Source organism: Lepidochelys kempii, chromosome 5, assembly GCF_965140265.1.
Source record: "Lepidochelys kempii isolate rLepKem1 chromosome 5, rLepKem1.hap2, whole genome shotgun sequence".
Classification (NCBI taxonomy): Eukaryota; Metazoa; Chordata; order Testudines; family Cheloniidae; genus Lepidochelys; species Lepidochelys kempii.
Window position 1 is genome coordinate 12,846,311 of NC_133260.1, and position 20,135 is coordinate 12,866,445.

The window sequence follows — 20,135 nt, forward strand, 5'->3', positions numbered from 1 at the left end:
AAACATAAAACTTTACCTCACACTAACCTTTACTAATCTAACAGAGCAGGGTGGGGAGGAGGCCACTCAAACAGGAGAAGATTGTGGTTTGATCAGATCATTTAATTTTATTTCATTTGTTAACACTGGTCCTTGACGTCACTGTTTTCATCAAGTATTGCAATTGTTTTTTCTGACTAAAGTTAGAAGTATAGGGGAAAATATTAAACAGCATAATCTTTGCATGCAACAATTGTTCCAGACCTACTGACTCAGGAACTTCCTTTTCATCCATAACAATTGTTCCTCCAAACAGTAGCCAAGAACTTTATTTCAACGTTGAGAAGAACAATAGGGCTACTGCACATTCATCATGATAAACATTTAGCATCTGAGAATAGTGCTGAGGCTGTAAATAGGGGATGAGTGAATAACGACAAGGCTTTAGACTTAACTACCAGTTCACTGTGCCCATTTTGACAATTCCTCAACGTCATCTGAATATACCTAGTGCCACCATGTGTTTGAATATCCACAGATAAGCTTTTTCAGAACACGTGTACAAATTCTCTCCTTTCCCACTTACTTGACAGGAGACATAAGCAAGGCAAGAGACTGCATAAACTGAAAGACTCCTGATGGGTTATCCAAGACTTTGATCTGAAATTAAAACAAAATTTCAGTCTAAGCAAACCAGAATCCACAGCTGCTTAGTTTCAGCATCTACATAAAATTTCTGAATTTCCATTATGTGGCTTTTCCTTTAACTTTCTAACATTAAAGGAAAATCTTGACAAAGCCCACTTGCTGATCTAAAAGAGAAACAAGTCTTCAAAGGAGACACAGCTTCTGCCTTTAGCTGCAGATCTCACTACAAGATTTGTAGGGCTGAAAATCCAGCCCACGAAAACCCCACAGAAAGACTTTGGCTCCTCTCCTTCCTAGGCCCCAGATTCCATATTTCTGGAATCTGCCAGTTACTCTAGTAATAGTCTTATGGTTTCAAGCAGGAGGGATACTCTTCTTTTCTCCTACCCACTCCAAAATCTCAGCCAAAAAAAGCAAAGCACACAGGATTAAACATTCACACCTGAATGAACGAAGCAGCCCATCTGCTAACACCAGCTGGGCAACGGAGGATGTGGTTTAAAAGGAAGAGGTGGTCCCCTGGACAGCCAACTCTTTGCAAGACTGACACCTAAACAATAAAGAGCAACATGTAAGGGCAATTTCAAGGTTGGCTCCTTCACAGACTTGTTAAAACCTGGCATTTCTATAATTCTCCTTCCACTTTCCAACACCCAATGGGTTTGTACAAAGAATGCTGTATCACCAAAACGCTGAAGGGGACAACAGTGCTCTTTTACAAGCAGGGGCCGCTGCTTGATTTAAGAGCTACAATACAAAGAACTGATGTAGTGAAACTGAGTGATGAAAGATTACCAGATTGACAGCGATGAAGACCTCCATCTCCAACATGAGCTGAAGTACTGTGAGTTTTCCCCATGCTGCCTTATTAATGTGCTCTGTCCTATCCAAACCAACCACTTTGGGGTTCACAGGCTCCAATCCTCTCAACACTTGGCCTCTCCATTGATTCTATCAACAATTATCCTAGCGGTTTCAGTGATGTGGCCATTGTCTGCTAAGACCTGGAATGAAACCACCGAATTCTTTTCACCCAGGACACCAAACAGCAAGAGCAGTGGTGAGGTTTCCAGGGATGGCCACTGGGACCGATTCAGTTCATTTTAATAAACAGCACTTACTCCACACACTCCTCCCTTACCAGCCTTTGCAGCCAACAGAGGAGGTCACTCTGGAACTGAGGATCTTCGATAACTCTGCGCGTGAAACCGAAAAGAATGCTGACACATTCTTTCAGGTGACCCAAGTCCGAGGAAAGGTTTTCTGATTGCTTAGAAGCTGTGAATTATAAACAGAATTAGAACTCTGACGCTGCTGACTCTTAAGAGCCCTGCTAGGCTGACTAATGCCCTCATGGCTTTGGGGGTTCTATAGAAAATTTCTCCTTTGTCCTTTATATGTACAGGACAACCTCAGAGTTATGAACACCTCGGGAATGTTGTTCGTCACTCTGAACAAAACATTATGGGGGTTCTTTCAAAAGTTTACAACTGAATATTGACTGAATACAGCTTTGAAACTTTACAGAAGAAAAATGCTGCTTTTAACCATCTTACTATAAATTAAACAAGCAGAATTTCCTTATCTTGTCAATCTTTTTTTTAAATTCCCCTTTATTTTTTAGTAGCTTACATTTAACACAGCACGATATACTGCGTTTGGTGTTTTGTTTTGGGGGGGTTTTTTTGTTTGGTTTGTTTTTTTGGGGGGGGGTGGGGGGGGTCCTCTGCTGCTGCCTGATTGCGTATTTCCGGTTCCAAATGAGGTGTGTGGTTGACCAGTCAATTTGTAATTCTGGTGTTCGTAACTCTGAGGTTCTACTGTATATTACATTAAATCCAAACAAATACCCTACTACACTCTAAAACTAAGACACTAGTTTTTTAGAGTGGCTTTTTAAAACATCTTATAATCACTAAATAGCAACTTTGAGATAAAAATCTCTGTTACTTTAAGTTAAAGCTTCCCTTCTGCACCCCCCCTGCAGGCAGAACTACAATATTTTTCTGACACAGGCAAAGCCAGCGGCACTACATAGATCAGGTGTAGTATTCTGCATGCCAGGGACACCAGAGGCGGAAACTCAGATCGGGGACACACCTTGCTCTTGTTGTTGAACAGCCACAGATCTCAGCAGGGATGAGCTATTAAACAATCCATAGATATAAGACTCCACCTGCAAGCGGGACAACATTGAAGTGTACGAGTGAAGCACCAACGTCTGATGCACGTGCTCCGCTTTGGCTTCAAACAATCTCTTTAGTTCCCCCAACACACTTGCATTCATCTCTACTGTCTGGTAGCGATGGTAGTCAGACACTTGGCACTGATCTGCACAGATACCCTGCAAAGAGAACAATTATTTTATGCGCTTTCTTTTTAAAGTGTGTTAAAAAAAATGTGCACTTACATGAGCTTTTAAGCCACAGATTTCAAAGCTCTTTGCAAAGGCGGGTCAGCAATATTCTGCGCAGATAACAGATGGGGAAACAGGCCAAGACATTTTTGAAAGCAGATTCTGATTTTAGATGTCCAACTTGATTTTCAGGGGCACTGAGCACTGGAGCAGATGACTGCCCAGCACCTCTGAAAAATCAGGCCCTGCAAACCCAAGTACCCAAAATCAGAAACTATTTTTAAAAATTTGAGTTTCAGTGACTGGCCCAAGATCACGCAGTGAGTCAGTGGCAGAAGTGAGAATAAAATCAGGTCTCTCGACTCCCACCCTCACACCCAATCCAGCAGAGCACACCTGCCTCACAGCCTTGGTCCAGTCTAGTCGTAAAATGTATGTATAAAACATACAAAGAATTTCCAGGCCCACCCTGATCTTATTTTAAAGTCACAATATGTACACAAGCAAGAGGAGGATTTTTCTAGACTCCAGCCCACCTTACATCAATTTGCCACAATATATTTTAAAATTATTCAGACTTGCCAAGAGTGAAAGGACTTTCCTCAAACTGCAAATCAGGTCATTGAGTGGAGTCTTTCCAAACCTCATCCGATGTTCTTTAATATAATGAAGCCATTATTTCATTCTGCCCATGTCATTGCTTCCTACAGCCATACAACTAAGTTTCAAAGCACACACTTATAAACTTTGGTTTGAAACTTGTTCACAGCACATGCAGGATTTTACACTAGGAAATCAGTTATATTAATGTAAAAGTCAGTGGATAGAGTGTAGATGTTTTGCACATAAAAATGGATAAATACTAAATTTAAGAGACTGATAAAATTCAATCGTAATTAAACTCTATAATGTTAATTTAGACCACATTCATCTAAAAAAAGAGTAATATCCATACATTGGGGCCCTCAAGTCTCATCTAGTGTAGGAAAAATTGGACAGGGAATTCACCAGGCTTGTAGCTCAACTCATGGGAGCAAAAGAGGAAGTTCTCGAATACATACGGCTTACACATTCTTGCTATCTAAACTTGCTCTGGGAAGGACCGGACAGGGGTAAGAACATCTACACTGACTACAACTTCTACCACTCCTGAGTATCTCCCATTTTCCTTGTTGAAGACAGGGCCCTATAAGACCAACTCCTGCAAATCAGCATACAGCTGAAACATCAAGCTGTGTGATGGGGTTCTCCCGAGACCTGGGCAGAACAATCCTTCCCCATTAGGCAACTGCAGAGCTACACAGGCTATGTCTACAGTGCACTGCAGTGTGGACTACAGGGGTGCGAACTGCAGAGCACACTGAAGTATTGTGCTGTAACTGCCCCACATTGAAGCTGCTGGTGCAAACTAGATGGTACCTAGTTCTCAGTAACACAGTCCTCTTGCAAACAGGACTATGTTAATATGAAGTCGGTACCTTCTTTTGAATGGGGTAGCTGAGCGTAACACTTTGGTGCACTCTGCAATTCACACCCCGGTAGTCCACACTGCGGTGCAGCATAGACAAGCCCAAAGATACTTCAGGGCTGCAGTGGTAGCCACAAACAGGAATCTCTGTGCTGCATAAAGGAAGCAACAACCAGTGGAAGTGGATCTAGCCCCTCAGTCCCCTTGCTCCAAATAACCAGGCTGCTGCGCTGCATCTTCAAATCCTTCCAGAACCACTGTACCAAGACTATTGGACATGGAGTCATCCACACCCAGGAAGGAGGCTGGACAGGATAGGCACCATAATGAAGTATTTCACTAACAGCAGAAGGTGATTCTAAGCTGAATTCCAGTTTTTTTATTGCAATGCATTGGAACTCTCACTCCAATTCACTGCATACAGGAATTTTAGTATATCAGAGCTCATTGTAAGGGAGACTGCACTCCACTATATTAGTTACAAGTTTAAAATCAAGGATTCAGTGGAATAAAGTATTTCTATGTAATGAACTTGACTTAAGCAGTGACAGGTTTATTTTCCTTTGAACAGAAAAATTAAAAAAAAAAAAAAAAAGACAACATCCAAGGCAAATAAATCTCTCTGTACAAGCCAGCTTAAATACAGCAAACATCCACATTCAGCAGAGCACATGACTAGGATCATAGCCAAGCCAGGATCAAAAGCAACTTCAGTTACACCACCTTGACAGACTGCTGTTCCTCCTTAAAAATCCATAACCTGCCCTTGGCACTTTGGCAATCTGATGTCATGGCCTGTAGCTCAGCCTCAGCCAGCAAGAGCTGCTTCCTACAGCGCCAATAGTTCAGGAGCAATTCGTGAAACTCATGTCTATCCTGATGAGCAATGTTATCAAACTCCTCCAGGTAGGAATCAACATTCTCCAGCCACGAACACGGCTCAAAGATTTTCAGCTGCTCTTTGGTAAATGGCACTAGTTCTGGTTCAGACGGAATCTCTGGATATAGCCTCTCGTTATGTAATAGCGGTTTTACTGCGAGTGTGGTCAGTCTCGCTTGGGACAATTCAGCAGATAAATCGGGATACAAAGTTTTCAACCCGGATGGTTGAGCACACTCTTTGGCTTCATTAGAGAGCTGTGACAGAACAGGTTGTGCCTCTAAAGAAAGAACAGGATTTGTAGCCTCTTGTACTTTCTCAGTTCCTCTGTCCCGTACAATTCCCATTAGTGACTGAGTGCAAGCAGCACTGCATTTAAAGGTACTTTCTCCTATGCCAGAGTTTTCTGATTGATTAGCAAGTGCTTCCATAATGCTCTGGGGTTTGTCCAATTTATTTCTACCATCTTCCTCAGACCACTCCCTGCATTTCTCATGCAAGAGACTAGCTTTGAATTCTTCTCCGTGTTTTAGAGGTTCTAGGGTAGCTGATCGGGATCCTTCATCTGCTATGGTTGAAGAAGTCAAGGAGATCTCACACATCTCATTCACATTTTTTCCATCTTCTACTTCATCCCTGAGCCGAATCTCTGTAAACACTTCAGGATGATCCACCTGCACCTTGCTCGCTCGAGAAGACACCTCTTGATCTCTAGCTTGGCTGGGGAGGAAGACCTCGTCCAAGTCCTGCTTCTGGGGCTCTTCAGGGCATTTTTTCTTTTTTTCCTAGAAACAAAAGAATAGACCACGTATCAGGAATTTGACATTCATAAATGAATAACAAAAGAAAGTCAGCATTTGTCTTGCATTACAATGTACCTAAAGCTTACATCACCAGCCTATTTTCCGTAGTTATGACGGTAAGAAAAAAAATGCATATTTCAACTGGCATGCTGACATGGAATAAGTATACTTGGAGAGCCAGCTGCAGTCACTAGGCCCCTTGTTTCATTTAATCCACGAATGATAAGGGATTCTGCTAAACAGAGCACATTTTAAATTCATCAGATGTCTATAGACCATGCCAAAGGTACCAAACACTGCACATGATCCCTGGTTAAGCAGATTGTGTTCCTTTATTCATTTCCTCTTTTTTGAACTCCTCTATTTCTTACTCAATGTCTTGTTTGGGAAGCAAGTAGGTGAGTTAATACACAGCATGAGAGAAACTGTGCACGCTGTAACTTTCAGTCCCCACCACGCCTGACACACTCTCAGTCTTCAGCTTCCCCACCCCTTAGTCCCAAAAGATAGCAGCCCGTGCCCTATCAATTTCATTTCCCTGCTTTCATGTGCTGGAATGATGCCCACCATGTTGTTAATGAAAAACTGTCAGCATTCAGGGGCACAGACTGTCTTTGCGCTATGTGCTGTACAAATGAGTAAAACAATGGGGCCCTGATCTTTGACTGAAAAACCTCTAGGCTGTACCATAATATAAATACGTTGGAAGGTGTTTTTAAATTTCACGGAAACATGCCGAATGGTCTTCAGTTCTGTAAGAGCTTATTTTCACAAAACCTAAATTTTCAGCTGATATTGCTCTTGCAATGTCCAATTAATTAAAGACTGGCCCTGCGATGCAATCCATAACCTAGAAATTAGCAGTTTCACTAGGAATTATGTCACTTGGAGAAGTAGAAAAGCTGAATAAAATGAGCGGTGTGAATTTTAAATTGATTATTCTCTATTCAATTAACATTAGCTATTACTGAACAGGGATGCTTATGCTTGTGAGGAGACAAACAGCTAGCCTAGTCTGAAGTATATTTTTATGACTTTCTCACCAAAAGCACAAACATGTGGAAGCATCACATGATATGACAATACAACCAGTATATGATACAAGCACTCCTGTGCAAACAGCTAAAATTCAGAGTTCAAAAGACTAAATGAGAGCAGAACCGAGAAAATACAGGGAAAGTTAGCTTATACTGCTCTAATTTCTCTATATTATGCAACAGATTGCGAAAATCATCATGTGACAAAAGTCAGAGAGAGGGAACTAACGAAGAGCTCTCAGTCCCTACTCAACACTGGAAAAAGGCTAAGTAACAAAAGTAAAGTTCTGAACATTTCACACATTTCCTAGCAGAGCGGTTCTGCCTTATAAAGCAGCTAAAAGACAACAATAGATATCAAGGCCCCAGCTAACTTAGCATATTTGTTTTCACCCTCCCACTGAACACCTTTTAATCCAAACATATGCTTGCAGCTTCTTTATACAATGGCAATATATTTGGCTTGCTTTTGGATCCCACATCTCCCATTCTCCTGTTCTTCTTTCGTATGGCTTGGGTAGGTAGCAACAACTACAAATGTATATCTAAGCTTGACAGCCAGCACATTGCCCCAACAGTTAGCTGGTGAATGTCCTTCAGGCCCCCGGCAAAAGAACAAAGGGGACATTCAGATATGATGTGCTCTGTCATTTGTGCCTGGTGACCACAGTCACATACGGGTGTTTGCCTCATTTTCCATTTAAAGAGGGATACTCTACTTTATACTCTCCTGTTCACTTCTTTCTATAGGATCATTAGTCTGGACTTTATTGTCTTATTTTCCTGTACATTCCCCATGCTCCTTGATGCTTAAAATCCAAAGAGACCACCTTGCAGGTTTTATTCAGGTAAAATCAACCTCTCTCTTACATTAGCATTTTATACTGCTGCCCACCACCATCATATCTGAGCACCTTCCCCATAAAATTGATACTGAAGTCCCCAGCAGACTACATGAAGTCTGACATTTCTTCCTTTTCAGGGTAAAAATTCTACAAACTCAATAGAAACTTCATCTGAGTAAGAACTGCAAGATCAGGCTCTGAATTCAAAGAAGAACATAACACCTGTTGTTTCTCTTTTTATACTTGGAGTGTAAACTTATCAAGCAGGAACCATCTTTTCATTGTGTTTGTTCAATGCCTCCTAGCACAGTGCAGACAGGCCTCTAGGCACTACTGCAACGAACAACAACAGATTACAGCAGTGGAGACAGCCATAACACAAGGCAAGAGGGTATAGTTACTTCCACATAAAGCAGAGTGAGTTGGTTAGTAGTCTTGTTTTTGGATATTTGCGGGCTATTTTTATTTAATAGCTGGATTTATAGGTTTATATTCAGTATTAGATGGGCAACTGTTAATGTACTTACTACATGCAATATTTTTAATTCCCTCTTCAAAATTAGGTGTCTGCTTGGTGCAGAAGGGGACACTGCCCCAAGCATAACGGGCAGCATGGAAGAACGCTGAAGGAGGATACAAAGGGAGCAACCACATAAAAGGTTTGAGGGGAACAAACAAGAAATATGTGTAGGAAGGGAGAAGAGCAGAGATGTAAGAAAGAGAAGAGACAGCCTGAACTTAATGCAGATGACAAGAAGAAACCAGAGAAAGGATTTAAAGGAGAGAGTGATGTAATCAGAGAGGCAGGACAGGAAGATGATTTTCACAGCACAAAATGATTTGGAGAGGAACAAATTGAAATGCAGAGATGCCAAAGACTAAGAGTATGCAGTAATTGAGGTCGGACACGACAAAAGTACGGTAAAAAATCTCAGTGCTCAGAAAGTAAAGCATAGGTTTTAGACACTGTAAAGGAAAATCCAATAAGATTTGGCCAGAGCCTGGGTATGGAAGAGGGCAGAGGAATCTAAAAATGGCTCCATGTTGCCTGAGTGATGGGACAGGGTGCAGTTAAATGTGACAGACGGTTTAGGGGCCAAGATGAGTTCACTTTCGAGTTGTGAGGGAACGACAGGAAGTCCTTCCACTCCACAGGGGATTTCCTTCCCTGCAAGCTGAATTCCACTGAACATGTTCCCAAAAAAGACACTTTTCCTATATGAAAGAAGACTTATAGTGACAGGACTGAACCTGGCATCTGAAATACATCTAGTTGTGCCTATCAGGTAACTTACATAAAAAAAATTGGATTATTTACTTTATGTCAAACAGAACTAATTCCAACAGCAAATTATGTATGGGTTGGGTTTTGTATATTTGAAGACTAAATAGTCAATATTAAAATACATGAATTCTAATTCTGTATGGAATAGGTTTCAGAGTGGTAGCCGTGTTAGTCTGTATCAGCAAAAACAACGAGAAGTACTTGTGGCACCTTAGAGACGAACAAATTTATTTGGGCATAAGCTTTCATGGGCTAAAACCCACTTCATCAGCTGCATGGAATGGAAAATACAGTAGGAAGATATATATACACAGAACATGAAAAGATGGGAGTTGCTTTACCAAGTGGGGGGTCAGTTCTAACGAGACAGTTCAATTAAAATGGGCTATTATCAACAGGAGGAAAAATCACTTTTGTAGTGGTAATCAGGGTGGCTCATTTCAAACAGTTGACAAGAAGGTGTGAGTAACAGTAGGGGGAAATTAGTCTTTGTATTGACCCATCCACTCCCAGTCTTTATTCAGGCCTAATTTGACAGTGTCCTGTTTGCAAATTAATTCCAGTTCTGCAGTTTCTCGTTTGAGTCTGTTTTTGAAGTTTTTTTGTTGAAGAATTGCCACTCCAACCCCTCAGACAGAGACAAACACCTAAAAGATCTCTATCAAGCATTCTTACAACTACAATACCCACCTGCTGAACTGAAGAAACAGATTGATAGAGCCAGAAGAGGTCCCAGAAGTCACCTACTACAGGACAGGCCTAACAAAGAAAATAACAGAACGCCACTAGCCGTCACCTTCAGCCCCCAACTAAAACCCCTCCAACGCATTATTAAGGATCTACAACCTATCCTGAAGGATGACCCAACACTCTCACAAATCTTGGGAGATAGGCCAGTTCTTGCCTACAGACAGCGCCCCCAACCTGAAGCAAATACTCACCAGCAACCACATACCACACAACAGAACCACTAACCCAGGAACCTATCCTTGCAACAAAGCCCGTTGCCAACTGTGCCCACATATCTATTCCGGGACACCACCACAGGGCCTAATAACATCAGCCACACTATCAGAGGCTCGTTCACCTGCACATCCACCAATATGATATATGCCATCATGTGCCAGCAATGCCCCTCTGCCACGTACATTGGGCAAACTGGACAGTCTCTACGTAAAAGAATAAATGGACACAAATCAGATGTCAAGAATTATAACATTCATAAAACAGTCGGAGAACACTTCAATCTCTCTGGTCACGCGATTACAGACATGAAAGTTGCTATATTACAATAAAAAAAACTTCAAATCCAGACTCCAGCGAGAAACTGTTGAATTGGAATTCATTTGCAAATTGGATACAATTAACTTAGGCTTGAATAGAGACTGGGAGTGGCTAAGTCATTATGCAAGGTAACCTATTTCCCCTTGTTTTCTCCCCCACCCCACCCCCCAGACGTTCTTGTTAAACCCTTGATTTGTGCTGGAAATGGCCCACCTTGATTATCATACACATTGTAAGGAGAGTGATCACTTTAGATAAGCTATTACCAGCAGGAGAGTGGGGTGGGAGGAGGTATTTTTTCATGCTTTGTGTGTATATAAAAAGATCTTCTACACTTTCCACAGTATGCATCTGATGAAGTGAGCTATAGCTCACGAAAGCTTATGCTCAAATAAATTGGTTCGTCTCTAAGGTGCCACAAGCACTCCTTTTCTTTTTGCGAATACAGACTAACACGGCTGCTACTGTGAAACCTGTCACTTTTAAGTCTGTTATTGAGTGTCCAGGAAGTGTCAAAAACCAGTAGAACACTTCAACCTCCCTGGACACTCAACAACAGACTGGAAAGTATTTGAGTTACTTTCCCGACTTACTACACTGATGGATGTCCTAGAAGTAATGTAGATGTCTTATGACCCGTAAGTTTGTAACTGTTTCATACAGAAACAATGAGAAGTACTTGTAGCACCTTATAGACTAACAAATTTATTTGGGCATAAGACTGTATGGAACAGTCTGTTACTTTCCTAATGGACTGTTTTTTCTAAATGGACAACCAATCCTAAATTCTCAATGACTGAGGGACAATCTTCACTCATTGATACATTTTCCTTTCCTCCACCAGCTCTGTGTAACTTTTTTCATGAGTAATGTACCTGAATACTTAGATGCTAAAGATCTAAACTGTATTCTTAAATTCATTCACCTAAATATGGGTTATTGCTGATTATGCACTATATGTATCTTATGACTTTAAAAACAAACTTTGTGAATAATCTAAGCACTATACGCAGATGTACAAACACTCTTTTCTCAACCTGTATTTTAATAAAATTTTCAGCTGTGTTCTGAGTCATACGCAGTAATTAAGAGTTACACAGATGCCAGTGGTAAACGGCTCTTCACCTCTCGCAGCTTCAGTAGCTTTGCCACCTTATTGTGTTTTGTTTCTTGTTAGTGATGTAAGTACTAATCTTTGTTTATTGTATCTTTTGCAAAAAGGTGAGTCTTGAAGCTTTCTCTGAAAACCTCAGATTCAGTTTTCTGCCCTCTAGTTCTTGGTTACACAACTGAGCAAGTTCAGCAAAGGATGGATGCCTCATCTCCTGCTCCCAAGAACATAACGTTGTCAGATGCACTGTCCCAGAGGATCACATATGGTTCAGTGGGTTATGAATGGAAAAGCAGGTACTGATGTGGTTGGGCCCCAACTTGTACCCTGAAATTACACTGAATGTAAACAGAGCCAGTTTTTCTGCTAAGGATGAAGGTTGATGTGTTCTGGCAAACTGGAGTTCCCATGTTGCCCGCACCTTTAACCTCAGATGTACTGAATTACAAGAGTTTAGTCAGGATGATCAGCAGAGAACACTAGCTATAGTCTCATCAAGAAAAGCAGCTTGTAATTTTCTGGTAAACTAGAGGTGAAAAAATATTTCCAATCATTGTTGCTTCCTAGGTGGGGTGTCCAAAATTAGTAGTGAGTTCAGAAACACCCCAAGACTCAATACCTCCTTGATGAATTGACAGGAGATGCATTTGATGAAGGGGGAGGGCTGTGTGTCGTTCAAAGGATTTCCCCATTCAGCCAACATTACTTCTGTCTTGACTGGGTTCAGACAGAACCACAGCTGCTTTTCATCCATGTGCTAACCTTTTAGAGGTTGTCAAGGCTGAATCCCCACTCTGTCACTCCGAGCGCAGAAGTGGGGGCCCACAAGGATTTTAAAAATTAATACTTGCCACTCCAGGCTTGTATTACAAAGCAAGCAGAGAACAGACCAAGAGGGATTTTACAGCTAACTGGCTGGCTGGGTGTCCATCAAAGGGAGCTAGTCCCCCTCCCGCCCCCCCACTTTATGCATCACAGAGGTACTGATACATCTGTAATGGCTTGAAAAGTATCCAGCAAACAGGAGACAAAACTGTGAATCATCAGCAAGTTGCTGGCAAAGCAGCCCAGGGTCTTTCAACCTCTCCAAAATTATCTGCAGATCACCACATGTGAGGGTTCTTGAGTGATCAGTAGTAGCTGTTCATCGTAACTCCTATAAGTCCTATTTGAAAGGATAAACAGGAACCACTAAAACATTTCTCTGCTCACTCCAGTTAGGTCTTGGGTACAGGTGAGCAGCACCAGGGTAGATAAAAATCAATGATTTTAGAAAAAAATTAAAAAAACGGATTTTTTAATTTAAATAGGTTTTTTTCTCAAAAAGCATTTTATAAAAAAAAACTGATCTAGTTTTAATTAAGATACATTATAGCTCAAAGATATCTCATCAAGGAATAGGGATTATAAATTCTAATTCTATATTATGAGACAATATATTCATGTAATGTTTAAGAAAAGTTTTGTAAATGAGTTCCAGTAGTTCATGGATTAGTGACCCAACCTTATGGGGGTTCCAGGGGCTTCTGTATAAATTACTTAGGTTAATCTTTCTATCTACCCTATGGGACTCAGTGCTAAGTCTAGAAGATACCATCAGAGATGCTTAGTTTTGCAGTCCCCAAACTGTGGATTTCTGTCTCCAAAGATAACATGCTTGTTAACAGCAAAAATGTTTTTAAATAAATAAATAATGGATAGAGGTGAAATAACAGACCTCAAAACTATTGTCCCTCTGCAAATGTGTGTTCACAGAGTCAATCCCTTACCTCTCTCTAGAAGTGCAAAGTTTCATCATTGGGGACGGAATAGATCTGGACAAGAAGAAATCTGGAGATAGATGTGAGAAGGGAGGGACAGGCAGTAGAAACAAAAGTGAAACTGTTTCAGCAGCATATTCCAGAAGTCTTGAGGTCTTTCTGAGTGTAGCCTTCATTGATTTGAGATCTACCATACCATTATCTCACTAGAAGGGAAAACCTATAATGGCAGAAGCCCTAAAAGAGACCCAGTTTGGTCTCAACTATCTCAGAGTTGTGAAAAATATGTATTAAGGTTATAACAACCAACAAGAATACACTTTTGTGTAGAAATCCATGATTAAATTGAATCTTCCTGACTAGTTATTTAAATCATGATTTAAATCAAATCCACCCGGAGCAGCACTATGGATCAACTTTGTAAAAGGCTTGAGACAGCAAGTACTCTAAACCGACATCCATAGCCATAGAGAAGCTACCCACTCATGTCACTAGAGAACAATTGGTACCATGTTCTCATCTGAAAAATGACTGTGCAAAGTTTCAGGATAACAAATGCCAAGAGTTGCTGGAGTTTGATTGTCACTACCTTGTAATGGTGTTAAAAGAAAGAGGAGGTTGAAGACAGAGCAGTAGTTTAAGAGACTGTCTACATGAAGTGTTTATTTCTTAGGAACTATATGGACTATCACATTCTTCAGGAGGTTCACCTTCTCTGAAAGAGGCACTGATAACTCCCACCACTAACAGGCCAGTTGCTTTTCACTGGCTTTCAACAACCATGAGAGAAATTAATCCTTCACAAACAGTGGCCTGGAATTCAGTTTTGTGTGTGCAATGAGGCTGAATTTAGACGAAGATGGTGGAACAGTTATTATTCTCAGCTCTGGTTTGGAGTCCTTTCTCCAACCCATATTTGGGTAATGTTTTCTCTTAAGTAGGTTAACAGCTCTTAGCAGTGGTTGACACTTGAGACTGATATTTGGTTTATATAACATGGGTTGATGGTTCTCTACTCAGACCAGTTCTGACTGACATGATTTCACAGACCATTATCCACGCACAACTGTTTATTACATCAATGGAGAGGGACAACTGCAAAATGAGAAGAGTGAGCAATCCTTGAGATTCAAATCCAACACAAGATATAACGGTTTAGATCTTAATGTCAGATGGGTGAGGATTAGCAGCAAGCAAATGAAAGCCTTGAGAGATTGCATTTCAAGATGCTAAAACAAAACAGACAACTAGAAGCCCAAATCTCATCTACAACAGGATTAAAAGCTAAGATATGTAGGTAGTTGTATGTTTAAAATATGAACAAACAAATACTGGCTCTTGCAGGAGTAATACGCGGTCCCTTACCCCATGTGGCCTCATATTTTGGATATTTCAAAGCCAACATTACACATGGCTACAGTTTTAACCAGAAGAGGTATTAGGACTCTTAGCCCTAATTAAAACAGCATAGGATGTCAAGCAATTAAAAAAATTAATCACAATTAATCATGTGATTAATCACACTGTTAAACAATAATAGAATACCATTTATTTAAATATTTTGGATGTTTTCTACAATTTCAAATATAATGATTTCAATTACAACACAGAATACAAAGTGTACATCATCATCCAAGACTATTATAACATGAAATATATGGCAGAATGTGGGTAAAACAGAACCGGAGACATACAATTCTCCCCAAAGGAGTTCAGTCACAAATTTAATTAACACATTATTTTTTTAAATGAGCGTTATCAGCATGGAAGCATGTCCTCTGGAATTGTGGCTGAAGCATGAAGGGGCATACGAATGTTTAACGTATCTGGAACGTAAATATCTTGCAATGTCAGCTACAAAAGTCCCATGTAAACACCTGTTCTCACTTTCTGGTGACATTGTAAATAAGAAGCAGGCAGCATTATCTCCCGTAAATGTAAACGAACTTGTTTGTCTTAAAAAGAAAAGGAGTACTTGTGGCACCTTAGAGACTAACCAATTTATTTGAGCATGAGCTTTCGTGAGCTACAGCTCACTTCATCGGATGCATACCGTGGAAACTGCAGTAGACATTATATACACACAGAGACCATGAAACAAGACCCCCTCCCACCCCACTGTCCTGCTGGTAATAGCTTATCTAAAGTGATCATCAGGTTGGGCCATTTCCAGCACAAATCCAGGTTTTCTCACCCTCCACCCCCCCACACAAATTCACTCTCCTGCTGGTGATAGCCCATCCAAAGTGACAACTCTTTACACAATGTGCATGATAATCAAGTTGGGCCATTTCCTGCACAAATCCAGGTTCTCTCACCCCCTCACCCCCCTCCCAAAAACCACACACACAAATTCACTATCCTGCTGGTAATAGCTCATCCAAAGTGACCATTCTCCCTACAATGTGCATGATAATTAAGGTGGGCCATTTCCAGCACAAATCCAGGGGGTGGATGTATGGGGGTGGGGGGGATGTGAGAAAACCTGGATTTGTGCTGGAAATGGCCCACCTTAATTATCATGCACATTGTAGGGAGAATGGTCACTTTGGATGAGCTATTACCAGCAGGATAGTGGGTTTGTGTGTGTGGTTTTTGGGAGGGGGGTGAGAGAACCTGGATTTGTGCAGGAAATGGCCCAACTTGATTATCATGCACATTGTGTAAAGAGTTGTCACTTTGGATGGGCTATCACCAGCAAGAGAGTGAATTTGTGTGGGGGGGTGGAGGGTGAGAAAACCTGGATTTGTGCTGGAAATGGCCCAACTTGATGATCACTTTAGATAAGCTATTACCAGCAGGACAGTGGGGTGGGAGGAGGTATTGTTTCATATTCTCTGTGTATATATAAAGTCTGCTGCAGTTTCCACGGTATGCATCCGATGAAGTGAGCTGTAGCTCATGAAAGCTCATGCTCAAATAAATCGGTTAGTCTCTAAGGTGCCACAAGTACTCCTTTTCTTTTTGCGAATACAGACTAACACGGCTGTTACTCTGAAACTTGTTTGTCTTAGCGATTGGTAGAACAAGTAGTAGGACTGAGTGAACTTGTAGGCTCTAAAATTTTACATTGTTTTTTTTTTTGAGTGCAGTTATGTAACAAAAAAAATCTACATTTGTAAACTGCACTTTCATGATAAAGAGATTGCACTACAGTACTTGCATGAGACGAACTGAAAAATACTATTTCTTTATCATTTTTACAATGCAAATATTTGTAATAAAAATAATATAAAGTGAGCAATGTACACTTTGTATTCTGTGTTGTAATTGAAATATATTTGAAAATGTAGTAAAACATCCAAAAATATTTAATAACTTAAATTGGTATTCTATTGTTTAACAGTGCGATTAAAACTGCGATTAATCTCGATTAATTTTTTTGAATTAATCACATGAGTTAACTGCGATTCATCGACAGCCCTAGTTTTAATGCTATACACAATTAAGTAGTTACAATGCTCCACCCCAGAGCTGACTGACATAATTCCTGTCTATGTATCAGTTTGCTAAGCAAAAATAAATTTCCTTTAATTCAATCCCCGATTAATCGAAGCCTCGTTATAATTTGATCGAAATACCAGCAACCCAATCATTAATATAAGAAGTTCCAATGGCTTTCAGCAGGAATGACGGGACAGTTCCTTCGGTGACTAAAGCAGGCTGCTATTTACATCGGGGAGGAAAGAGGCTCGAACTCTGCAGGAGACCCAAGATGCTACGGCAAAGCCAGGTGACAAGTGGTGCCCGCGGGCGAGGGGTGTTATTTGTAATGACGGAGTGAATCCCGCCACTTGCGATGGGAACCAGGACACGCACCGGGGGGGGATCGCACCGGAGAGGATCAGCAGCTCGACCCAGTCACAGGGACGAGGGTCGAGCCATGTTTAACTAGAATAAAACAGTACCAGCGAAGGCAGCGCCCGGAGGCCCGCCAGGCCCCAGGCAGACCCCGCCAGTGGCAGCCCCTGCCCCGCAACGCGCAGCCCAGGCGGCAGCGGGCGGGCGGGCCGGCGGGGGGAGCGGAGGCGGAGCACAGGGCGGCTCGGGAGCTCCGAAGGGCCGAGTCAGCTCCCGCGGGGACACGCCCGCGCTGTGCTCCCCTCTCCGGCCAGGCCAGGCCCGGCCCCTGGGGGACCAGCTCCGGGAGCGAGCTCCAGCCCCCCTCACGACCGGGACCAGGCGCCTCCCGTCCCGTGCGGAGCCGGGGGTGGCCGAGGGTCCCCGCGCGCCGCGCCCCGCCCCGTACCTTGGCCTTGCCCCTGCCGGGCTTGGGGCGCTCCCTGCGCGGGGGTCTCGCGGCCTCCGCCATCCCCGGCGGCCGCCTCGCTCCCGCAGCTCACACCGGAAGCCCCGGGCAGGGGCGAAATCACATGACCGGCCTCTCCACCCCGGGCCCAGCCCATCAGCGCCGCGGTGGCTATGGAACGCGAGGAGGGACATTTTCGTTCTCCAGGACGGAACGCGGCTCGGCCGCGGCGCCCCCTAGTGCCGCACAAGGCAGCGGCAGGGCGCAAACCGGCGCGCCTAGCCCCCCCTGCCGGGGCCCACCTCTGGCCCCTTGGGCACCCAGGGCCATTGCCCTCCCCACACCTGCCAGGGCCAGCTGCCCAGCATGATACCCACCCCTGCCCCGCCAGCCCCACCCTCTCTAGGGCCCAGCCACACCTCTGCCATCCCCACCCGTCTCAGCCACCCCCCACCACTGATACCCACCCTGCCTACCCCTGCCCGCGCCATCCCCGCTGCTACGGCCACCCCCGTGATATCCCATTCCCAGCCCCTGCTCTGGAGCTCCCCAACGTGACATCCACCCCATCACATCCACCCACCACCGCACCTGTCCGTGTCATCCCCGTCAGCCCCTCAGCCACCCCCGCGCTTCTCCTGGATACCCGCCAGCCACCTCACACACCGCCAACACCAACAGCCTGGTCACGCCACCGTCAACCCATGCCAGAAGCGGTGCCAGGCATATTACCCCTAACACGAACCCAGGCAACTCCAAATACACCCTGCCCTGCAACAGCACACACGGCCAAGCTGACAGGGGGTTCCACTACACCAAAGGAGCTTTGATCACCTTGATCAGAGATGAACAACTTCACACAGACCTGTATCATGACCATTTTATTAACTATTCCGAAAAATGATAGCAGGGAACTGCTAGCTCTTAATTTACATGACAAACAAATCATTACAAGTTTACAAAAACAATCCAATAAAATGCACAGTCCATGAGGAAGCAGCCCATTTGTTTTCATTTATAGCACTGCACATCTTACTCCGCACAGACAAAACTCATCACACAGATAATTTACCAGTCAAAACTCATTCGTTTTCTATTAACAAAAATCAGTTCTGGACAAGTATTTTGTAAGGCTCTCTGCAAACCAACAGTTCTGCTGTGTTTTACAAGCAACGAGACAGTATGTCGTTGTGTTGTCACTGGACGGCACATTTCCCCTCTCTCACAACCCCAGCATTCCAACAGCGTTGCATCTAGCCACACTGACCTACCACATGGTGTTCAGACACAGATTAAACTGTGCATGCATGGTTGCTAAAATGTGCAGGAAGGTCTATGGACACAAGGTTAAAATCCTGGTTAGGAAGCCCATTACAGATAGGTCAACATAAGCAAAAATAACTTCCACTAACTTACTTCAAGCTTTTTTTCCTCGCCTTTACTGCAGTGGTGAGTGATATCTTTGTGACACATTAACTGATGTCCTCTTCTGTACCACAACAGTTTAGCTATCTTAAAATTCTTATTGCCACTAACTAATGTTCCCTCCATCTAAGTCACACTACAGATCACTTACCTGCCCTCAGGGCTCTGTTGTATTGGCTACAACATTGGCAAGTCTAGTGGTGTCAATAACAGTTCACACAATGAGTAACAAAGATGCAATCGCAATTTCCAGTGCAGATAAGAAAGAGTTTTGCGCTTAATTTCCAAATTAGCTCAAATTCTGTTTTCATTCAGTTAACAGCTTTAACATAGAATGCAGCAATCTCTGTGCTGCAAGTGCACAGAGAAATACAGCAGGATATTCACAGGAGGTTTAATGTGTAGAAAAGTTACTGTTTCCAAAAGCAGCTAGCAAATCTCATGCTTTGGAAACAAACATTCAATGAGAGTTTTTTCTGGTGACTCCCATCTTTTCATATGCTGTGTATTTATACCTCCCTACTGTATTTTCTACTCCATGCATCTGATGAAGTGGGTTTTAGCCCACGAAAGCTTATGCCCAAATAAATTTGTTATTCTCTAAGGTCCCACAAGGACTCCTCATTGTTTTTTCTGGTGATGTATCACTTGTAACTCTGCAGCTACAGGGATGGGGGGGTGTTGGTTGATGGAGTTCTGCGGCTCCAGATTGAAAGCTCCCTTGTACCACTTGCTTGTGAAGTTTCACTTTAGCTCAGTTGTGCTAAACTCTTAATAAATTCAGGTATATTCCAAATTTACCTCAACTCTTACATACTATTGCTCTAATCACAAAAATAAAAAGCTTTTACAATAGCCACTGACCACACTTGTCATTTTTATCATTAACATTTTACAGTTTGAAACAATCTGCCTTTTCAAATTCCTTTAGAAACTGAAAATGTCAGGCTAGAAATGAAAGTATTTCCACACGCCTACCACCATCCTAATTCACGTCCTGAAAAA

General features: G+C 42.5%; 1 protein-coding gene across 6 annotated transcripts in view; it reads right to left on the minus strand.

Moving 5' to 3' along the window:
* The window catches only part of EPG5 (ectopic P-granules 5 autophagy tethering factor), an 85,530-nt gene extending 67,692 nt beyond the window's left edge, over positions 1-17,838 (minus strand). For 5 of the 6 annotated variants that reach the window (XM_073343446.1, XM_073343447.1, XM_073343445.1 and 2 more), the window contains exons 1-6: positions 17,706-17,838; positions 5,175-6,116; positions 2,728-2,971; positions 1,769-1,905; positions 1,070-1,177; positions 566-639 (exon numbers count right to left, since the gene is read on the minus strand). In XM_073343446.1, the coding sequence (XP_073199547.1) occupies positions 566-639; positions 1,070-1,177; positions 1,769-1,905; positions 2,728-2,971; positions 5,175-6,116; positions 17,706-17,768 (1,568 nt within the window). In that variant the 5' untranslated portion in view covers positions 17,769-17,838. Of the gene's footprint in view, positions 1-565; positions 640-1,067; positions 1,178-1,768; positions 1,906-2,727; positions 2,972-5,174; positions 6,117-17,705 lie in introns of those variants that run through there. The other variant, XM_073343450.1, reaches the window with a different exon arrangement.
* Positions 17,839-20,135: the final 2,297 nt, after the last annotated feature.